At 40.9% G+C, this 20504-nt stretch overlaps 1 protein-coding gene and 1 pseudogene across 3 annotated transcripts; both read left to right on the top strand.

The window, feature by feature from the left end:
* Positions 1-3116: 3116 nt before the first annotated feature.
* Positions 3117-4163, top strand: LOC145521276 (protein ILRUN-like). Of its 2 annotated transcripts, XM_081529682.1 has the most exons (2): positions 3236-3567; positions 3766-4163. In XM_081529682.1, the coding sequence occupies exons 1-2, from the start codon at positions 3257-3259 to the stop codon at positions 4130-4132; spliced, it is 678 nt and encodes a 225-aa protein (XP_081385808.1). In that variant the 5' UTR covers positions 3236-3256; the 3' UTR covers positions 4133-4163. The 2 variants fall into 2 exon arrangements, with proteins under 2 accessions (XP_081385797.1, XP_081385808.1); XM_081529671.1 differs by having other exon boundaries at positions 3117-4163.
* Positions 4164-10752: 6589 nt separating this feature from the next.
* On the top strand, positions 10753-20295 carry LOC145515531 (nucleolar RNA helicase 2 pseudogene; annotated as a pseudogene). The gene is made up of 2 exons (XR_014060909.1): positions 10753-10828; positions 18688-20295. The product of XR_014060909.1 is annotated as a nucleolar RNA helicase 2 pseudogene (transcript).
* Positions 20296-20504: the final 209 nt, after the last annotated feature.

The raw sequence follows: 20504 nt of genomic DNA, 5'->3' as shown, positions 1-20504 counted from the left end.
GTACCTCATAGTCTCCTACCCCTATATTGCCCCTCCCCACTGGGAGAGGAAAGAACAAGTTTGTTCTTTATATCTGTGAGTCTATTCTTTTTTTGTTATGTTGACTGGTTTGCTGTGTTTTTTAGATTCCACACATAAGTGATATCATACAGTGTTTGTCTTTCTCTGTTTAACATATTTCACTAAGCATAATACTCCCCAAGTCCATCCATGTTGTTGCAAATGGCAAAATTCCATACTTTTTTATGTCTGAGCAATATTCCATTGTGTATTCATATATCATATCTTCTTTATCCATTCATCTGCTGATGGACACTTAGGTTGCTTCTATATTTTGGCAGTTATAAATAATGCTGCTATGAACACTGTGGCTACATATATCTTTTTCAATTAGTATTTTTGTTTTTTCAGATATATACCCAAGAATGGAATTGCTCAGTCATATGGTAGTCCTATTTTTTTTTTTTTTGAGAAAACTCCATACTGTTTTCCACAGTGATTATACCAATTTATGTTCCCACCAACAGTGTATGAGGGAGGGTTCCCCTTTCTCCACATCCTTACCAACAGCTGTTATTAGTGTTCTTTTTGATGATAGCCATTCTGGCAGGTGTGAGGTAATATCTCATTGTGATTTTGATTTGCATTTCTTCTTGGAGAAATGTCTTTTTAAGTCTTCTGCTCATTTTTGAATTGGGTCTTTTTTTTTTTCTTTTTCTTTTTTTTGATGTTGAGGTGTATGAGCTATTTATATATGTTACACATCCCTTATCAGTCACATTATTTGTAAATATTTTCTCCCATTCAGTAGGTTGTCTTTTTGTCTTATTTATGATTTCTCTTGCTATACAAAAGCTCTTAAGTTTAATTCGATCCCATTTGTTTATTTTTGATTTTATTTCCTTTGCTCTAGAAGACAGCCGAAATATATTGCTACAATTTATGTCAAATAGTGTTTTGCCTATGTTTTCTTATAGAAGTTTTATAGTCTTACATTTAGGTCTTTAATCTGTTTTGAGTTTTTTTTATGTATGATGTTAGAGAATGTTCTAATTTCATTCTTTTATATGTAGCTGTCCAGTTTTCCCAGCACCATTTATTGAAGAGACTGTCTTTTCTCTGTTAAATTCTTGCCAACTTTGTCATAGATTAATTGACTATAAGTGCATGGGTTTATTTCTGTGCTCTCTGTCCTATTCCATTAATCCATATGTCTATTTTTGTGCCAGTTACCATACTGTCTTGATTACTGTAGGTTTGTTGTATAGTCTGAACTCAGGGAACATGATTCCTCCAGCTGTTTTTTTTTTTTTCCTCAAGATTTTCTTGGCTATTCAGGGCTATTTTATCATTATTTTATATCTTAGAAGTCCTGAAATTTAAATCTCTGGTCCATTTTTTTAATCAATAGAGAAAAATAATAAAGTGAATAGTAGTGTTAAATGTTAGCTGACACATCTGATAAAGCATAGTGCAAGTTATAAGAATGAATTGGTTGTTCAGACTATAACAGCATTTCTGTGAAAAATCACAATTAATCTTTTATTTTGAATTTGTGAAACATACTATTAAGGAAGTGAAGAGACAAGCCACAGTCTTGGAGAAGATGTCTGCAACATATGTTCTATAAACTAAGTCTGTGATAATATTAAAACAGGTAACCACTATTTTAAAAAATATATTTTATTTTTGGCTCTGCTGGGTTGCCGCATGCAGGCTGCTCTCTAGTTACAGTCCCCAGGCTGCTCACTGTGGTGACGTCTCTGGTTGTGGAGCATGGGCTCTAGGTGGGTGGGCTTCAGTAGTTGTGTTGAGGGGGCTTAGTTGCTCCACAGCATGTGGGATCGTCCTGGACCAAGGATTGAACCCACATTCTTTGCATTGGCAGACGGGTTCTTTGCTGCTGAGTCACCAGGGAAGTCTGGTAGCCACTTTTGAAAGGAATTTGTTCTTTACAGTAAATCTGATGGTATATTTTTCCCACCATCTTTCCTAGGCTTGGAACTGATTTTGCTCGTCTATGGTCTGATCACTGTCAACAAATAGTATTGCAATTATGTAGGTGAGTGACAAGAAGATACTGGGAGTGTAGTAAGAAGTAGTACCTGGAACCTGGATGTTAGATCTAGGTGACTTGGCTTGCTAAAAGAAGTTTTTCTTAACCATGAAGTTCTCAAGTCCTCAGAGACCTTACCATGGACAAACCAATGGCCATTGCCCTCAGCCTAAACATAAGGGAGTAGAAGGGTTCTAACAGAATGCTCACTGAACAGCCCTAGCTTCACGTACTTTGAGATTTCTTATTATAATTGTCCTTTCAGTTTGTGGCAGTAAAATATTATTTGCATGAGATTTATGAATCAGAGTGTTCATTTCCACCAAGCCTCGGCCATTTAGAACAGTTATGCCATCTTATATCACTTAAACAGGTGGTGCTAGTGGTAAAGAACATGCCTGCCAATGCAGGAGACATAAGAGATATAGGTTTGATCCCTGGAGCAGGAAGATCCCCTGGAGAAGGGCATGGCAACCCACTCCAGTATTCTTGCCTGGAGAATCCCATGGACAGAGGAGCCTGGCAGACAACAGTCCATGGGGTCACAAAGAGTCAGACACACTGAAACCACTTAGCACGCAAACATACCATCTTATACTCTTGCCAGGACTAAAAGAGTTGTGCTTGCTTCACATCTTGACATTATCAGAGCTTGACATTTTTGCACATCTCTGAGAATACTTGACAAACATTACATGTTCATTCCACCTGTGGTATATATTCTTGATATATGCCCACCCTTGGTATATGTCCAAGAAACTTCTGGACATGGGCACTGGGAGAGAAAAATATTCACAGCAGCACTGTTTATAAAAGATTGCACATCACCAAAATGTCCAGTGAATGGAGAAAAAGAAAAAATATTTTTGTACCCATTCACACAACGAAATACTATACAGTAGAAAGATGATTGAACAATGGCTACAAATTTCAATGTGGATTTATCTTATAAAAGTGACATTGGAGAGGCAGCGGCGGCGCGGGGTCGGGGTTGGGTGGGGCGGGGATGGGGGGGAGCGCGAGAGCCAGTGAGCGGCTGAGAGAGTTTACCCCAATGAGGCGGTGAGAGGCCCGGGCCAACCTCAGCGGAGCGGGCTCGCGGCGCCAGCTAGCAGCGGGCCCCCTCCCGGTCCCCGGGCCCGGCGGCGCGGCGGCTGCTTGGTTGTGAGGAGGCGGGGAAGCGAGTGTCCGGCCCCAGCCATGGAGGGTATGGACGTGGACCTGGACCCCGAGCTGATGCAGAAGTTCAGCTGCCTGGGCACCACGGACAAGGACGTGCTCATCTCCGAGTTTCAGTGGTTGCTCGGCTTCCAGCTCAACCCGGCCGGCTGCGCCTTCTTCCTGGACATGTCCAACTGGAACCTACAAGCAGCAATTGGCGCATATTATGACTTTGAGAGCCCAAACATCAGTGTACCCTCCATGTCCTTTGTTGAAGATGTCACCATAGGAGAAGGGGAGTCGATACCTCCTGATACTCAGTTTATAAAAACGTGGCGGATCCAAAATTCTGGGGCAGAGGCCTGGCCTCCGGGGGTCTGTCTTAAGTATGTCGGGGGAGACCAGTTTGGACATGTGAACACGGTGATGGTGAGACCGCTAGAGCCCCAGGAGGTCGCGGACGTCAGCGTCCAGATGCGCAGCCCCAGCCGAGCGGGGATGTATCAGGGGCAGTGGCGGATGTGCACCGCTACAGGACTCTACTATGGAGATGTCATCTGGGTCATTCTCAGTGTGGAAGTGGGTGGACTTTTAGGAGTCACGCAGCAGCTGTCATCTTTTGAAACGGAGTTCAACACACAGCCACATCTCAAGGTAGAAGGAAACTTCAACCCGTTTGCCTTTCCCCAAAAGAACCGACAATCAGATAAAAACAACTTAAAAGACCCTGGGGGTTCCGAGTTCGACTCCATCAGCAAAAACACATGGGCTCCTGCTCCTGATCAAACCGAGCAAGACGAGACTAGACCCTCACAGAACTCTGTAAATGTGTCCCCCAGCAGTCCCGCAGACAGCTTATCAGTAGTGACTCACAGTAAGGGGCTCCACGGGCCTTACCCCTTCGGCCAGTCTTAAACGGGTGTCAGCAAGAAAAAAAATAAACAAACGACAGAAGGCTTGATTGGTGGGGGGGCGGTGCTGCAGGCAGGGGGTTCCTCTGGATTGCAGACCACATCGCACGGACCCCTGGCTCTGACCCCCATCCTGGAAGAACAGGAAGACGCAGCAAAGACTAGTTTTGAGTAAACTCAGTGTGCATGTGTGAATGCCGAGTCGCAGGAGTGGTGTTGAGGCTACCAAGAAGAGATCGGTGAGCCACTTTGGGCTTTGTTTGTTAGGTGTCAGTCTAACAAGTTATTAGGTTGCTCGAGAAGGAAAAGAAAAAAATGTTTAAATGGGAAAAAGCCATCTTTTTAAACAAAAATTATTTTGCCTAAAAAATAAAAAAGTGACATTGATGGAAAAAGCACGTCCCAGAAAAATAACTACAGCACAATTACCTATATATAAAGGTCAAAACCTTTCAAACTTTATCATCTATAAATAATGAATAGCTACATACATATGTAATAAAACTAAAGGTACGTAAGGAAACAAATAGTGCAATTTTAGGAGAGTAGGACCATAATTACCTTTCAGAAGAGAGAAGGCAGTGTGACCATAAAGGAGTGACCTGGGCACATTGAAGTCTTTTAACTTTCTTAAGTTGAGCACCCCAGGTATTCATTCCTTTATTATTTATGCTGTTTATATTTATAAGCACTTATTCTCATATATGAACACATCATTATAAAAATTTTAAATAAGTTGACAAAAATACATGACGTTTATATAAAACAGAAAGTATCCCCCAACTGGATATTTCTATATGCATATGTAAATGTACATTAAAATATTAACTATTCAATAACTTTAAAAAGTATTAATGTACAAAACAGAGAACCTGGTGGAAGCTTGGAGAGAGATAATGATGCCTTCTAAGCACAAGCTCTGCGTAAATCCTAAGCCATGTCCAGCACAATTTGTTACTAAGATGTCTTTGTGTTAGATCATTTAGCATCTCTGACTTCTTTCTCTCCCCAGATTGCCACCACTTAATTCTACAGAGTTTTGCTGTTGTTGCTTTTTCAAAAGAGAGTATTCTTCAAAGTACTTAACTTTACCAAAAACTATCTTCTTAGTGTAGCTTAGCCTGGTCCAGAGAATAAGTCAGTGGGAGAGAAACCTGCCAAATTTGATTGTAACAAACGTTTTGTTACATGCTGAGGGGAATTTTTAAACAATCATATCAAAATATTCTGCTTCAGTGGTATCACAGGTAATAAAAACCAAGGTGTAATTTCATTTTTACAACCTAAATTTGAGCATTCCTGTTTTGTCAGGTCTGATGAGAGACAGAAAAGGAATTCTGAAAGATAATCAATTTTATTCTTCAGTGGTTTCTTGCTTGTTTGTATATTATTACTCGGTCAGGACAAAGAGCCCATGTGTGCAGCAGGGAAAGAGGAGAGAGGACTTTGCAAAGCAAATGCCACCCCAGCTCCAAACATACACATTCACATGTTTCATCAAAGATAGATAGATAGAAGGCAGACAGATGTGTGTGTGTAAAATAACAACTTCATTATTTTTAATTTGATGATAGAAGATCAGTCTGGATTGCAGTTTTTTTTTTTGCAGTTTTAGAATTATGTTTTGGAATAGTGAGCCTGGAATGCTAACCACTTAGAAGATGATTCTATGACTACATATATGCATCTATGATCTTATATATATATAGTATATATATGTACAGTTTAAATTTATTTTTATTTGTTTACAGTCTAAATTTGTACATTGAAAATTCAAATTACCTGACAATGATAGAATCCGGCATTTATTTATTTATATTAATTAATTAATTTCATTTTTGGCTATACTGAACCGTTGTTGCTGTGCGTGGGTTTACTCTAGTTGTGGCAGGTGGCGGCTACTCGTCACTGCAGTGCACAGGCTTCTCTGTATGGTGGCTTGTCTTGTGGAGCACAGGCTCTAGGTGCGTGGGCTTAGTAGTTGTGGTGGCATATGGAATACCAGGAATCAAACCCGTGTCCTCTACACTGGCAAGTGGATTTTAGACTACTGGACCACCAGGGAAGTCCAAGATTTAGTGTTTATTGAACAACTACTGATAGCTTTTGATGCTTACACATACCAACTAATCTTCACAATAATCCTGAGAGACAAGTTCTGTTATTATCCTCAGCCTCACACTTCTAAAATTCAACACGCTCAAAATGAATCTCCTGCCTCCGCCACCACAAATTTTCCTCATTGTTGTTTAGTCCCTAAGTCGTGCCCGACTCTTTTGTGATCCCGTGGACTGTTGCCCACTAGGCTCCTCTGTCTATGGGATTTCCCAGGCAAGAATGCTGGAGTGGGTTGCCATTTCCTTCTCCAGGGGACCTTCCCGACCCAGGGATCGAACCCATGTCTCCTGCATTGACAGGAGGATTTTTTACCACTGAGTCACCACTCACTCTTACTAATTCTTGGAAATTTCATCTTTCCCGTTGCTCAAACCCAAACTTGCAGTCATCTTTAATATTCTTTCTCTCTCCCTCAACACATGTAGTTCTGCAGGTTGCATACTGCACAAGTAAAGACTTGCCACTCACATCGTAGGCATCATAGGTTTGTATACTGGAGTACAATAATTTCCCAGAAGCTGCAGTTCTGGTATAATAAGTAACTGTAACCATTTTCTGTGCGATGAAAGGAAAATATCCCAATTACAGGCCATGAAGTTCCCTTTTACCACCTACTCTGAATTATTACCATGGCCTCCTAGCTTCCACCCTTCTCATTTTCAGAACAATTGTCCGTGTAACCCTATAAGTCAAGTCACACCTTTGCTCAAAACCCTCCAATGGGATTCCACTCAGAGAAAAGTCAAAGTCCTTACAACAGGCCTCCGAGGTCCATCCCTGATGTCTGACATCATGCTAGTGCTTTCCACCCCGACCCCTGACTTGGCCATGCTCGCCTCCTTGCTGTCCCCACACTCCCACTTTGGCCCTGTTCTCTCTCTCTTTCCACTTTCATATTCACACAACTGTCCCCTTTTGTGGCCACTCTGTTTAAAATGCAATCCTGTCCCTCTCCCCATCCACATCCTGGCTTTTCTTTCAGTCATGGCACTTATCACCATAAAAATTTAATTTATGATACATTTCATTTATTCTGATAGATTTTATTTTGAGAGTGTAAACCTCATGTGATCAGGGTTATTCGTTTTATTTGCTGTGGATCCCAGGCACCTAGAAAAATTCTTGGCACAGAAAAATCAATCTATCAATGCTTGTTAAATGCATATATCTTCATTTTATAGATTAGGCAACTCAGACTCAGAAACCATTAAGATATCTTTAATTTAATTTTTGTATTTTATTTATTTATTTTGTTGTGTTTTTTAAATTAGTTTATTTTCTATTTTTAAACTTTACAATATTGTATTTGTTTTGCCATACATTGACATGAATCCACCATGGGTGTACATGTTTTCCCCCTCCAGAATCCCCCTTACTGAAGAATAGTTGACTTACAAAGTTGGGTTAATTTCTGCTGTACAGCAAAGTGATTCAGTTGTACATATATTTCCATTTTCATATTCTTCTCCATTCCCTGTTTATCATAGGATATTGAATATAGTTCCCTGTGCTGTTCAGTAGGACCTTGTTGTTTATCAATTTCATATATAATAGATTGCATCTGCTAACCCCGAACTCCCAGTCCATTCCTTCCCCCCCCGCCCCCTTGGCACCAAACAGACATGTGATTACTGGTTTTTTTCAAACTTTTTTATTTTGTATTGGTGTATAGCCCATTAACAATGTTGTGATAGTTTCAGTGAGCAGCAGAGGCACTGACCCATATTTATACATGTATCCATTTTCCCTGAATCTCCCTTCCCCTCCAGACTGCAGCATAACATTGAGCAGAGTCCTTGCTGGTTATCCATTTTATTTATTTATTTTTATTTATGTATTTATTTTTAATTGAAGAATAATTGCTTTACAGTATTACATTGGTTTCTACTAAACATCAACATGAATCAGCCATAGGTTTACCCCTGTCCCCTCCAACTTGAACCTCCCTCCCAGCCCTCTAGGTTGTTATGGAGCCCTGGTTTGACCTCCCTGAGTCATACAGCAAAGTCCCATTGGCTATCTATTTTACATATGGTAATGTATGTTTCCATGTTACTGTCTTAAACATAGCCATGTGTACATGTCCATCCCAAACTCCCTAACTATCCCCTCCCCCTATCCTTCAGTGATTACTTTTTAAAGGCCAATTGTCAAGTAGGTGGTGGAAGGAGGATATAAACCCAAGCAGTTAGTTCCAAACCCTGTGTTTTCTAACCTCTGGGCTCTGCTGCTATATGCAACAGCACGATTCCTTAAGGCTGCTGCTGTTCCTGATGCTGGTGATGACAATAACAATAGTGTTAGTATTAGTATTTTTAATGCCTGTTTGTGCCATTCACTGTCCTTTACATGTATTATCTCTTGTATTATCTGATTTCATATCCAGGAAACTTCTAAATCAAGTGGAGTCCTTAAACTTCTGGCAAATGAAATATCATGTCCTTGAAGTACAACTAATGAATGATGAACAGAACTTTATTCTCAAACCCTAAATATCGGCACAAATGTTCCTTCCCCTTGTGGGGAAGGCAGGAAACTTAACAACTTCACATTTCACATGAACAAATTAAAAATTGTATAGCTGCAAGAGACATCCAGTGTAATCATCCTATTATGGTTGGTTTCTTATGCTCAATTTATTCCCCATTTATTCATTGATACATGCATTTATTAATTCACTCATTCAACAAACATTTGTTGAACAACTGCCATGCGATGTACTATGCCAAGTTCAAAGGCGACAAAAATAAAGACATATCCTCCGCCCTTGAGGGATCCACAGCCTAGAAAGAGAGACAAATAGGAGACAAGTCCATCCACTAAAGGAGTAAGTGTGGTATTAGAGAATCAGCAGAGAATGCTGAGGGAGCCCAGAGCAGGAAACACCTAACTAGCCCTGTCTGGAGAGACCCAGGAGTCTTTCTCAGAGGAGATGACCCAAGATGAAGAGTTCATCAGGCAGGATGGGAGAAAAGGGCCTTCAGGCAGGGGAGGGTTTGCACAGTCATGGGGTCATGAGTCACGTGGGGATTCGGGGACCTGCGTACAGTTTGACGTAACTGGAGCCGGGAATCCACGTGGGGACAGAGTGGGAGAAAGGAAAACAGGAGCCAGAGGGACCTTAAATAAGGTCATGATTAGATCAGGTTTTCATCTTATAAAATTCCCTCCAGAGTCTGGATGGAAACTAAATTAAGGGGGCAAGACCAGACGGAAAGAGGCAGTCGATACCTGGCACTTTGAAGTTGCTTCTTTGATGCAGGTGTTTTGACTCGGGGATATTTTGAGGTAGCCTAAAATTAATTACATTTTCAGCTCTTAAAATTTACCAAGTGATGTGCAAAAATAGCCATCTCACCTCTTTGCAGAACCTCTTTTCACACCAGCTCCTGAATCTCTGGAGACTTGAGGGTGGGGTCAGAAAGAGGGTGCAAATTAGACAGCATCTGGCAGATAAGCCACATGTAACCAGGAGTCATATGCTTCCAGCAGGTTCTTATCTCAGAAAGAGTCATTAAGATGCAACGAGCATACTGCTCTTCCTCTGAGACTTCCCTTGTAGTTTGCAAGAGCAGCACCTCAAATTCACTGGTTACTCCCTTGTGGTTATAACTGTAACAATGATTTACATTTAGTTAATAAGTATTATTAAGTGCTTTAACTAATATGTGTTCTCTTTTCCGTTAGAGAAATCTCAAGAACGGGAAACCTCTGCCTTTATGGGATTCCATATGGTGTTCAGTTTCATTTGGGGGTTCATGTTATACACTGGAAGGAGGGCTGGGCTAATTAATAGTTCTATTAATTAGAACCATTTAAACTGGTTATTAAAAAGTCACATCTCTTTTTTAAGATTTATTTATGTATTAGTTTTTGGTTGTGCTAGGTCTTTGTTGCTGCACGTGGGCTTTCTCTAGTTGTGGTGAATGGGGGCCACTCTGTTGTGGTTCCCAGACCTCTCATTGTGCTGGCTTCTCTTGTTGCAGAGCACAGGCTCTAGGTGCCTGGACTTAAGTAGTTGTGGCGCTGGGCTCAGTAGTTGCAGCTCAGAGGCTCTCGAGCCCTGGCTCAGTAGTTGTGGTGCATGGGCTTAATTGCCCCAGGGTAGGTGAGATCTCCCTGGACCAGGAATTGGACCCGTGTGCCCTGTATTGGCAGGTGGATTCTTAACCACTAGACCACCAAGGAAGCCCCAAAATGTCATGTCTTACTGAACTGGGGAGACTGGTAAGTGGCTGACTTGAGGCATAGTCAGTGATGTCATTGTGGCGCTCTCACTTTGAGACAATCTTTCTCTGCCTGGTAGGCTAAGAAGTCCCTGGAACCCCAATGCTAATATCCAACCACTTGAACAAACCCAGATAAAGAAGAATTTTTCCAGGAAGTGCCTGTAAAACTGTTTCAGAAAGGATTCTGGCGGATAGCTTGGTTTATATGCTTATTCCTAAACTGTGGTCCAAGATAGGGATTATTCCGACTGGCCATGCTGCAGGCCTGTGTCTACTTATGGAGGATAAAGGTTGGGAGAGTTACCGTGTGGGGTTCAGCCTTCCTGGAATCCCATATGATGGGTACTTCCCAAGTAAGGGAATCCTTTTACAAGAAAAAAGGGGGAAACATACTGTATGACATATCCATTCTAGATATAGTGTCCATTCTAGATATAGTGATGATAAAATTTATTCCCCAAGCTGGATAAATAATGATTATTCTAGGACAACAGGCATGAAATAGAATTGTCCTCAACCACTTAGGAAATATGGTCCACCTATCTGTGGGGGAGAGGCTACTTGAGCACAACGTGATCCTTTATTTTTACTCCAAACTGTACAGAAAATCCTTGATTAAATTTCTATCAGTTCTTTCAGAACTCTTATGATAGAGATATAGTATATTTAATAATGTCAAACTCATTCCTGGTTTGATGACTTTGATACCCTTTTACAGATTAACCTTGATTTATCAGATTTAAAACATCATTTTCCCCTGATTATAGTAGTCGTCTTTAAAAAGAACTCATGAAAAAATAATGTTAAACAACATAAATATGATTAAAGTGTAAGCCAAGGAATCATGAAATACATGTCAATGATATCTTTTGGTAATAAAAATCCAGTATGTTTTGACTCAGATGCTTAGAGACTGAGTAGGAAGTTATCCCCAGAATCCATGGATCTCAGTGAAGGTAGTCGTGGTGGCTTTGGAAAGGAGGACACTGAGTTAGAGATTTATTTAAGAGAGAGGGCCCAGAACTTGGTGATTTGACCTGAAAATGCAAGGGAAAGACTAATATCCAGGATTCTGAATCAGGAAACTTCCCAGGAAGGGAGCCCATCATAAAAGAATGAACTATTGGAGACAAAGAGGACCGAAAAATGTGAAAGAAACACGGCCCCAAACCTATTCTGAGTCTGATTTAATTTATAATCCCGTTCTTGAAATTCAAACCTTCTTTTCTTTCTCTTCCTTGTTTAACAATGATGATTTAATGTTCTCTTTACCTACAGAATGCTCTGCCAAGCCTTACTCTTTGAGATAACCACAATAGGCCTTTTCTTTGCAGCCAAATCATGACGAAATTCCAATATGTGCTTATAACTGGAGAAATGTAGAGGAGGAGACTGAATGCTTCATTTATAGATATTTTAAACCTTAGTTCTATGGAGATTTTTTTAACACAAAAATAGTAATTATTGTAGTAATATGTATCTACAGAAAGTATAAACCATAGGAATCTTGTTTTCAAATCATCTTTATGTATTCTTTTTCTCAATATTTGTATTTCTTTCTGTGAATTTTCTTTTGGTTTGTTGCCTTTTTGAAATTCAATTGTTGATACTTTTTATAATTTAAGGATATTGCTCCTGATCAGGTGACTTTTCTAGGTGGCCGCTTGCTCAGAGTTGGAGTCTTCCGTAGTGACCCCCCTTGACTTGTTTTGCTACTATCAGAAGCTAACTGCTGCTTCAGCAATTGCTATGCACCAGGCACTGGTCACCTTGGCCTCCTGAGTAGAACCACCTTCTGCTGCTACAGTATTTGCCAGATATTGTTTATTGTTTATTTTTTAGTCACCAAGTGATGTCCAACTCTTTAAGATCCCATGGACCATAGTCCTCGAGGCTCCTCTGTCCATGGGATTTCCCAGGCAAGAGTACTGGAGTGGGTTGTTCTCTGGGGGATCTTTCTGACCCTGGGTTTGAACCTACATCTCTTGCATTGGCAGGCAGATTCTTTACCACTGAGACACCAGGGAATAAACATTTGATGAATAATGATAGCAGTAAGGTTCTTGAATGATGACTGTTTTCCAGGAGTTACTAAGCATGTTGCAAACATTATTTCATTCAAATGCCTCCTAATGATTCTATGAGGTAAATGCAATCCTTGTCATTATTTTACAGATGAGGAAACAGAGGATATGTAAATAATTCATCTGAGATCCTACAGTAGAACTGAGTTTAGAACCCAGTTCTCTCTTACTTTAGAGTTTAAGCTTTTAATTATACTATCAACAGAATTGTATCTAGAAGGGACGTTTTAGACCATAGGTATAGACATTTGACCCTATGAAGAATTCATCATTAATGTGACCTCACATGACAAAATTTACCCTCCAAAGTTATTTTGAAGCAGTTTTTTAAAATGAAGTTAAGAGCTTTGCATTATACAACTAGAAAAATCCCAGACCATAAATTTCATGTTTCTCAAAGCTCCTGAATTATAATACCAGGCAGAATTTGGCAGAGAGAGGACCCAGTGGAGACCGAAAGACCCCACAGGTAATAAAATGAGCTAATGATCCAGACTAGAATCATGAAACTAACCATAAGTGCAAAAGGCAAAGTTAGCTTTGTGGAATTAGCTCTTATTTTGTTGAGCTTTTATGGCGGCTCAGGCTGAAAACTTGGTCTTATGTTATAATCAGTTTTTGCAATACAAGTTAATTGAGACCATCTTCCACTCATACAATTTTAGGAGTGCTAATGTGTAAAATCCTCTTCCTGTAGGTAGAATCAAATTGACTAGGCCAGTTTAGATTTGAGTTCACTTCTGTAAGCAAAGGGCCATCTTCATGGTCACGTGCTGCTTTCTCAGCGCAGCCCCAGCTCACTGGCTTCTGGGGTCAAGCAGAGAGAAGCCTTATCTAGAGCCAGCTAGCTCCTCTTTCTTTCAACTCATTTTCCTTATTGCCAGTTGGTTAGAACATATTTTGTGTGTTTTGTGGAAAGAGCATAGGACAATGAGTCAGAAGATAGATGTCCTCATCCTGTGTGATTTAGAACAAGACATTTCAATTTCCCTTTTTAAATTCTTTTTTTTTTGCTGAAGTATAGTTGATTTATAGTGTTATATTAATTTCTGCTGTACAGCAAGGTGATTCAGTTGTCTATATAATACATATATATTATATATTCTTTTCCATTATGGTATATTATAGGATATTGAATGTTGGTACCTGTACTATACAGTAGGAGCCTGCTGTTTATTTATTCTACATACACTAGTTTGCATCTACTAATCCCAAACTCCCACTCCATCCCTCCTCCACTCCCCGCCCCCTACCCCCTTGGCAGCCACAACTCTGTTCTCTGTCTGAGAGTCTGTTTCTGGTTTTACAGATAAGTTCATTTGTGTCATATTGTCATATTTTAGATTACATATATAAGTGATATATATTTGTCTTTCTCTTTCTTACTTACTCAGTGTGATAATCTCTACATCCATACATGTTGCTGCAAACGGCATTATTTCATTCATTCTTTTTTATGGTTGAGTAGTATTCCATTGTATTTATGTTCCACATCTTCTTTATCCATTCCTCTATAGATAGACATTTAGGTTGTTCCCGTGTCTTGGCTATTGTAAATAGTGCTGCTATGAACACAGGGGTGCATATATCTTTTTGAAGTATAGTTTTCTCAAGATATGAGGCTAGGAGTGGGATTGCTGGATCATGTTGCTGTTGTTCAGTTGCTCAGTCATGTCCTACTCTTTGTGATCCTATGGATTGCAGCACACCAGGCTTCCCTGTCCTTCATTATCTCCCAGAGTTTGCTCAAACTCACATCCATTGAATCAATGATGCCATTCAACCATCTCATCCTTTGTTGCCCGCTTCTCCTCCTGTCCACAGTCTTTCCCAGCACCAGAGTCTTTTCCAAAGAGTTGGCTCTTCGCATCAAGTGGACAAAGTATTGGAACTTCAGCTTCAGCACCAGTCCTTCCAATGAATATTTCCAGAAATCTGGACTGATTTCCTTTAGGATTGACTGGTTTGATCTCCTTGCAGTCCAAGGGATTCTCAAGAGTCTTCTCCAGCAACACAGTTCAGAAGCATCAATTCTTTAGTGTTCAACTTTCTTTATGATCCAACTCTCACATCTGTACATGACTGCTGGAAAAAATGATAGCTTTGACTAAGCAGACCTTTGTCAGTAAAGTGATGTCTCTGCTTTTTAATACCCTGTCTAGGTTTGCCATAGCTTTACTTCCAAGGAACAAGCATCTTTAATTTCATAGCTGCAGTCACTGACTGCAATGACTTTGGACCCCAAGAAAATAAAATCTGTCACTGCTTCCACTTTTTTCCCTTCCATTTGTTGGATCATATGGTATTTCTATTTTTAGTTTTTTTTTAAGGAACCTTCATACTGTTCTCCATAGTGGCTGTGCCAATTTATATTCTCACCAACAATATAGGAGGATTTGTTTTACTTCACACCCTCTCTAGTATTTGTTATTTGCAGACATTTTGATGATGACCATTATGCTTACTCCTTGAAAGGAAAGTTATGACCAACTGCATATTAACAAGCAGAGACATTACTTTGCCAACAAAGGTCCGTCTAGTCAAGGCTATGGTTTTTCCAGTGGTCAGGTATGGATGTGAGAGCTGGACTATAAAGAAAGCTGAGCACCGAAGAATTGATCCTTTTGAACTGTGGTGCTGGAGAAGACTCTTGAGAGTCCCTTGGACTGCAAGGAGATCAGTCCTGGGTGTTCATTCGAAGGACTGATGTTGAAGCTGAAACTCCAATACTTTGGCCACCTGATGTGAAGAGCTGACTCATTTGAAAAGACCCTGATGCTGGGAAAGATTGAGGGCAGGAGAAGTAAGGGGACAACAGAGGATGAGATGGTTGGATGGCATCACCGATTCGATGGACAGAGGTTTGGGTGGACTCCGGGAGTTGGTGATGGACAGAGAGGCCTGGCGTGCTGCGGTTCATGGGGTCGCAAAGAGTCGGACACGACTGAGAGACTGAACTGAAATTGAACTGAAACTGAATTCTGACTGGTGTGAGGTGGTATCTCATTGTAGTTTTGATTTATATTTCTCTAATAATTATTGATGTTGAGCATCTTTCCATGGGTCTGTTTGTCATCTGTATGTCTTGTTTGGAGAAATGTCTATTTAGGTCTTCTGCCCAATTTTTGTTGGGTTGTTTGTTGTTTTGTTATTGAGTTGTATAAGCTGTTAACATTTCAATTTCTGAGCTTCAGGTTCTTCAACTATAAATTAGGGTTAGTAACATCTTCTTTTTGGGATAATTGCAAAGATCAAATGAGAGAGTGTGTTTGAAAATGCAGCATAAGGCTCTATGAAACTTATGAATTTTTTGATACATGATTTTATTCCAATTTCATAGCGAAGAGCTTGAAACTCGCTGAGGGGAAGGCTACACCTCTAATAAGATACAAACAAGTATTTGAACTAAGTCTAATCCCAAACCTCTGATCTTTATTTTAAAAATATGCTGCCTCATTTAACACATTGAAGTTGTTATTGTGATTATAATTTTTTTCACCATGCATGCTGGAAAGGTTTAACCCTGATTTCAAGAGTTTCATACGACACTCCACAGGACTCAGTTTCAGCTCTCCTTAAAACCAAGCAAAGAGAAGGTACCCAGGTCTAGACTTTGGTTGCTATTTCTCATAGACCTGAAAATAGGGCGCAGCACACGTGTGAATGCCTGTCACTGTGGCACCAGCCGTTACTACTCAGTGTGCTATTTGAACACTAAACAATGCGGAGTGAAGAACACATCCTGTGTTTATTCTTTGTCCATTGTTCTCCTGTGCCCCACAACTCTAGGTCTTAACAACAACGTATGGTTGCAAGTGGCTTCAGAGAGTCCTTTCCACCAAGATGATACAATAAGAAGTTACAACCTCCTGACCCTAACCAACAAAGAAGAATATGCTCATTGTCTATCAGATGAAGTTACTCATGAAAAATAATATCTATTAGGAAAATTTGAAAACACACTTCCAAATGGGAGGGGAAGAATGGAATGTTTTCCTGCTTTCTTGCCTTAGACATCTCCTCTAAGTTGATGTATATCTTGAATTTGGGGACCACAGTTTCCTTACAAGGAATAAACACTTCTTTGTTGATTTGGTTTCTCCTTTGGCATCTTTCTTGTAGCCGGCTATGCAACTTCTATTAATTAACTGACTCCTTAGTGATTCCTCAGTTGCTGCAAGATGGAAGGTTCTGATTAGAACACCTATAAATAGCATGGCAGGCATACAATTTACACATGCAACTTCTAACATACAAAAACTGAAGGTACTGCAATCTATCATTACTGTGTGAGTGTCTTCAGGCATCTCCTTTCCTTGATTGTGGAAGACCTAAGCTCTCCTTCTAGGCCAGCACTTGCTGCCTGGCACATGGGAAAGTTGCCCACACCCTCCTTGAAAGGGGCCACAGGTAATGAAGCTCAGAGGCCAGAGCAGGGCGCTGTAGTCAGCTCAAGGATTGAACTTTGATTTCAAAGCTGTTTACAATTTAGAGTACAAAATAATTATGGGAGCACTAGTGTACTTCTGGGGAGAAGGAAATGGCAACCCACTCCAGTATTCTTGCTTGGAGAATCCTGTGGACAGAGGAGCCCGGAGGGCTGCTGTCCACAGGGTCGCACAGAGTCGGACACGACTGAAGCGACTTAGCATGCATGCATGCATTGGAGAAGGAAATGGCAACCCACTCCAGTATTCTTGCCTGGAGAATCCCAGAGACAGAGGAGCCTGGTGGGCTGCCGTCTATGGGGTCACACAGAGTCGGACAAGACTAAAGCAACTTAGCAGCAGCAGCAGTATACTTCTGACTATTGGTTCATAGGCCTAGATTTGGGTTACTTTGCTTTTTTTTTTTCCTATAATTTTTTAAAGTTGATATATTGTATTTTCATTTTTATTTAGTTCAAGAAAAAATTTTCTTTCATCTTCTTTTTTTTTTTTGGCTGCACTGCATGTGGGAATCTTAATTCCCTGACCAGAGATCAAACCTGTGCCCCCTGCAGGGGAAGTGTGGCATTTTAACCACTGGACCATCGGAGAAGTCCCTGTTCTTTTTAAATTATTATCTAAAAATTATCTTTTCTTTCTGATATGTGTTATATGCCCAGTGTAGACAGAAATTCAGAAAATAATAGCAAAAGAAGGAAAAAGAAAAGCATACTTTTACTCTCAGAGAAAACTTTGTTGTGCATGTTTCAAAACATACAGAAGGATGCAGCTAATACTGTCTTGTGCTACATGATGATCAGTTGCTTCAATTGTGTCTGACTCTGTGCACCTCTACGACTGTAACCCACCAGCACCTCTGTCCATGAGATTCTCTAGGCCAAGAATACCAGAGTGGGTTACTGTGCCTTCCTCCAGGGGATCTTCCTGACCCAGGGATCACAACCCACATCTCCTGTGTTTCCCGCATTGCTGGCAGATTCATTACCCACTGAGCCACCTTAGCTGTTCAGTCACTCAGTCAAGTCCAACTCTTTGCAACGCCATGGACTGCAGCACTCCAGGCTTCCCTGTCCTTTACTATCTCCCTGAGTTTGCTTAAACTCGTGTCAATTGAGTTAGGCCATCCAACCATCTCATCCCCTGTCATCCATTTCTCCTCCTGCCCTCAGTCTTTCCCAGCCTTAGCATCTTTTCCAATGAGTCGGTTCTTCACATCAGGTGCCAAAGCTTCAGCTCCAGCATCAGTCCTTCCAATAAATATTCAGGGTTGATTTCCTTTGAGAAGCCCAATACTGTCATATCTCACATATATTTTAGCTTTAGAGGTAGGTTGAATATTTTTTCATGTCAACAAGTATTCATCTGTAGAATGATTGTTAATGAAAGTGTCTAAGTCTATAGATAGCATAATAATTGATAAAACCAATTCCCTCTTTTCAGGTATTTAGATTATTTCTAATTTTTCACTATTTTAAACTATGATGTGATAATTGTCTTTGTATAAACATTATTTCCTTCCCTTGACTACACAGAAGTGAAATTGCTGGGTGAAATAAGTGTGTATTAAGTTTGTTGGTCCACAAGAAATAAATGGAGAAATTCGAGAGAAAAGCCCCAACCTCAGGAATGGATACCCTGATTCTGGACCTGACTCCAACTCCAAGGAAGCTGCCAGTTAAGAAAACAGTGAGTTAGGGCAGGAAATGACTGTGGAGGAAAAAGAAAGAGCTTTCTCTAATTTTCCCGTATCTGAAGAAACTATTAAAGTCCTCAAAGCCTGTGGGTTGACCTTCCTGTTTCCTATACAAGCAAAGACGTTTCACCATGTCTATAGTGGGAAGGATTTGATTACACAGGCGCAGACAGCAACTGGAAAGACATTCTCCTTTGCTATCCCTTTGGTTGAGCAACTTCCTGGAGAACTGCAAGACTGGAAGAGAGGCTGTGCCCCTCAGGTACTGGTTCTTGCACCCACAAGGGAGTTGGCAAATCAAGTAAGAAGAGACTTCAGTGACATCATAGAAAAGCTGGCAGTGGCTTGTTTCTATGGTGGAACTCCCTTTGTGGGACAAATTGAACACACGTGGAATGGGATCGATATCCTGGTTGGGACACCAGGTCGTATCAAAGACCATCTGCAGAATGGCAAGCTCGATCTCACCAAACTTAAGCATGTTGTCCTGGATGAAATTTATCAGATGTTGGATATGGGCTTTGCTGATCAAGTAGAAGAGATTTTATGTGTGGCATACAAGAAAGATTCGGAAGACAATCCCCAAACTTCGCTTTTTTCTGCAACTTGCCCCTATTGGGTGTATAACGTTGCTAAGAAATACATGAAATCTACATATGAATAAGTGGACCTGATTGGTAAAAAGACACAGAAAACGGCAATAACTGTTGAGCATCTAGCTATCAAGTGCCACTAGACTCAGAGGGCAGCAGTTATTGGAGACGTGATCCGAGTGTACAGAGGTTTTTAAGGACGCACTATCATATTTTGTGAAACGAAGAAAGAAGCCCAGGAGTTGTCACAGAATGTGGCTGTGAGACAGGATGCCCAGTCATTACATGGAGACATTCCATAGAAGCAAAGGGAAATCGCCCTGAAAGGTTTTAGAAATGGTGATTTTGGAGTTTTGGTTGCAGCCAATGTTGCTGCACGTGGGTTAGACATCCCCGAGGCTGCTCTGGTTGTTCCAAGTTCTCCACCAAAGGATGTTGAATCCTACATTCATCGTTCTGGGTGAACAGGTAGAGCTGGGAGGACTGGGGTTTGCATCTGCTTTTACCAGCACAAAGAAGAATACCAGTTAGCCCAAGTGGAGCAAAAAGCGGGAATTAAATTTAAATGAAGAGGTGTTCCTTCTGCAACAGAGATGATAAAAGCTTCTAGCAAAGATGCTATCAGGTTCTTGGCTCTGTGTCTTCCACTGCGATTGGTCACTTCAAGGAGAACGGAGCTGTGGAAGCCCTGGCAGCAGCCCTGGCGCACATTTCCGGTGCCACGTTGATAGACCAGCGCTCCTCGATCAACTCAGAAGCAGGCTTTGTGACCGTGCTTTTGTGGTGCTCAATTGAAATGCCAAACATTAGTTATGCTTGGAAAGAACTTAAAGAGCAGCTGGGTGAGGATATTGATTCCAAAGTGAAGGGAATGATCTTTCTCAAAGGAAAGCAGGGTGTTTGCTTTGATATTCCTACTGCATCAGTAACAGAAGTACAGGAAAAGTGGCACGATTCACAGCGCTGGCAGCTTTCTGTGGCCACGGAGCAACCGGAGCTAGAAGGTCCACGGGAAGGATATCACAACTTCCGAGGACAGCAGGAAGCAATCGAGGCTTCAGGGGACAGCGCAAGGGCAACTGAGGTGTCAGGGGACAGCGGGAAGAAGTAGAAGCTTCAGGGGACAGCGGAAAGAAGTAGAAGCTTCAGAGGACAGCGATCAGGAGGTGGCAACAAAAATAACAGATTCCAAAACAAAGGCCAGAAGCAGA

This window comes from Giraffa tippelskirchi, chromosome 1 (assembly GCF_054371585.1).
Source record: "Giraffa tippelskirchi isolate mGirTip1 chromosome 1, T2T-mGirTip1v1.2.pri, whole genome shotgun sequence".
In the NCBI taxonomy this organism is placed as follows: Eukaryota; Metazoa; Chordata; class Mammalia; order Artiodactyla; family Giraffidae; genus Giraffa; species Giraffa tippelskirchi.
This window is presented reverse-complemented; position numbering and strand designations above follow the sequence as displayed.

Coding starts and splice junctions, on each gene's coding strand:
- LOC145521276 (XM_081529671.1), top strand. CDS start 3,257: ATGGAGGGTATGGACGTGGACCTGGACCCCGAGCTGATGCAGAAGTTC.